The 2,940-nt window shown below is 36.2% G+C and overlaps 1 protein-coding gene across 1 annotated transcript; it reads left to right on the forward strand.

Moving 5' to 3' along the window:
• The first annotated feature begins 1,569 nt into the window (after positions 1-1,569).
• LOC114420456 (UPF0481 protein At3g47200-like) lies at positions 1,570-2,940 on the forward strand. The gene has a single exon (XM_028386349.1). The coding sequence runs from the start codon at positions 1,570-1,572 to the stop codon at positions 2,938-2,940; it is 1,371 nt and encodes a 456-aa protein (XP_028242150.1).

Genomic DNA, 2,940 nt, shown 5'->3' on the forward strand with positions numbered 1-2,940 from the left:
TGGTTGGGTTTCATCTACCACCAATCAAGGGACTTTATCAGTCTTAAGTGCAAAAGTTGTCAATGTTCAACAACTTTATTCACTTTTTCTCGAGCCCCAACTTTACTTTTATGCAGACCTTTACTTTTTTCTTTCCTAGTACAGTAACACACATGCTTATTTATCAATTTATTCATAGGAAGAACCTTCTTGGCACGGTAATTCCATAACATGAATTACTGATTAAGAAATGGAAGAATCTCATAGCATCTCGATTGTAAGAAACTTTTATGAGTTTCTTAATCATCTTGATCTCTGTATTATTTTTTTTGGTTCTCATAATGTCATATTATTCATAAAAAATTTATATAAAATTTTACTTTAATATAAAAAATCATAAAAAATCACAAAAAATTTAAATATTAGAGTTTCTTATATAAGAAATTATTCTTAACATAACTCACTTTGACATCATTCTTTAATAAAAAAAATCATGAAAGCACCTCTCATTAAAAATACTCTTATAATAATGTCAGAATTTACTACTTGGTTGGTATTATGTTATAATCCAAGGGCCATATGTAGTACATGTCATGATCATTATGTCACAAATGAAATCATCTCAGAAATTAAGCAATAACTACCAATAATATTTGTGGGAACTGGGAAACTTCCGTCAACAACACGTCTTCATTCCGACATCTAATCTAATCTAATACAAATAGAATTTCATTCCATTAAGTCCTTAACTATTGAGCAGGTGCTAAAGACAAACGGGCATAAGTAACCTAGCGCATGTTGATAGCGATTATCCAACGTACGTATAGACCCTCTCTTCCTATTTTGTGGAATTGACAAATCCTAACTTTCAGGTAAATAAGTCCATTTGACGTGTTTTTAGGGGAAGAGGTCCATAATAGGCTCACCCCAAACACGCACTCAAATTCACTTTATTTTTTTTTTCAGAAGAACACGTCAAAAGAAAAGACAAAAAATTGTGCACACTAGACAGTCAATATGTACATGTAGTTGCAACAACTAGTCCCTTGTTTACATAACAAATGGTCATTCTTAGATGCAAGTTTAACAACTTGAATTGTTATTTAATAATGTAAAGCAATGAGAGTCGTAATTAAACTACATTTCTTTTTTAAAATATTTTCATTCATTTCAAATAATAATATCTTAAAAATAACCTGATAAATCATGTCTGTTTAAATTCTTTCTCGAATCTAAAGTTGCTTTATGACTTTAGGCTACAGGACCAATAAAAATATATTCTGACTGTTCCTAGATCCTTTCAAGTTTGAATAAATGACGTTATGCTTCAATCTTTTACATTAAAGGGTGATCCAACTTTAGACATTAGGCAGTGCCTAAGCAAGCTCAAACAGAATCTGATCAGGCTTTTTTCTATTTTTTATTTATACAGAATCACTCAATCAGAGTAACCTATTTGAAATTTAGTTTTAGGTGGGAGTGTGGGATTGCTTTCAGCAAACCCTTATCTATCCTTCACTGGTTTGAGTATTTACCAAGTTGCATTTTATTTCTATATCCACACCCTTCATTTCTTAAGAGTTCAGAGTCATGGACCAAACTCAAAATGAGTCTGGTTGGATGCATTCTATCAAAGTGACACTAGGATCTCTAGATCACAGAGAGGTTAAGTCCTTCATAAGCAGCATCCCTTGTGTTTCAAGCAAGCTTAGAAAATCAAATGAGGAAGCTTATTCACCAAAGTTTGTCAGCATTGGACCCTTATACAGAGGAACAAGTAGCCACCTTCTGGCCATGGAAGAGCACAAATGGCGTTACATGCTGGCTCTCCTTCATAGAACTCAAAATCCAGTTTCAACCTTGGATGAATGTGGCACTGTCATTCTAGGCTTGGACGATGCAGTTCGTGCAAGCTATGGAGGTAACATCAAATATGAAGCTCATGAGCTAGCCAAAATAATGTTACTTGATGGCTCCTTCTTGCTAGAACTTCTTCTTAGATGCGCACCACCAAACATGGTTCCTCAAATTCCAAAAGAAGATAACCATAATAATGGTTCTTCTTCAGATCCAATACTAGGACACAAAGAGGTGTTTTTATCTATTCTCACCGATTTCACTCTACTAGAGAACCAAATGCCCTTTTTTGTTCTCAAGACATTGGCTAGGATGCTTTTTCCCAATGTCTTCACAAGTGAAGCTGATCACCTTGTTGCTGATCTCACACTGTCTCTCTTCAGCTACCCTTTGATCCGGTGTCCTAGCGTGGCGCATTTTCTTCACCTCATGCACTTGTCCTCCATTGTTGATGAGGGACAAAAGGTGAAACAAGCTCAGCAAGAGCTTAAGCGTTGCGCGACAAGGCTTAGAGCTGCTGGTGTAACAATTAGGAAAGTTGAGAGACACAGCAAGTTGGTTAACTGGTTTGGCTTTGACATAAGATTTTCCAAAGGGGTGCTTGAAATTCCACCACTTCATGTAGTTGACACAACTGAGGTCTATTTGAGGAACTTCATTGCATGGGAGCAAAGTAGAATTGGCATCAACAGGCAATTCACTTCTTATGCTTTGTTTCTTAGAGGCTTGATGTGTTCTGTGCAAGATATTGAGCTGCTTGTGGAAAATGGTGTTTTGGTGAAAGGTACTAAGATCAGCAACAGAGATTTGCTCACTTTGTTTGGCACAATCACAAAGGGAGTGGACCAAATGGACAATAGTTACAGCAAACTTTGTGAGGACTTGAATGCTTACTCAGCAGTGAACCCCTTGAGGAAGTTCCCTATACTGATGTTGCATTGTTGCAACCTTTGTGTAGAATGCATCAGATACTCTTGCAAACACAGCTATAAAATCTTGATTAGAGATCATATCCCAAATGTGTGGAAATTGATAGGGATTGTGGTAGCTGCTGCTCTGCTTGCTCTTACCATTATGCAAACCTACTATTCAGCCCGTGGCTAA

Source organism: Glycine soja, chromosome 7, assembly GCF_004193775.1.
Source record: "Glycine soja cultivar W05 chromosome 7, ASM419377v2, whole genome shotgun sequence".
NCBI classification, from domain to species: Eukaryota; Viridiplantae; Streptophyta; class Magnoliopsida; order Fabales; family Fabaceae; genus Glycine; species Glycine soja.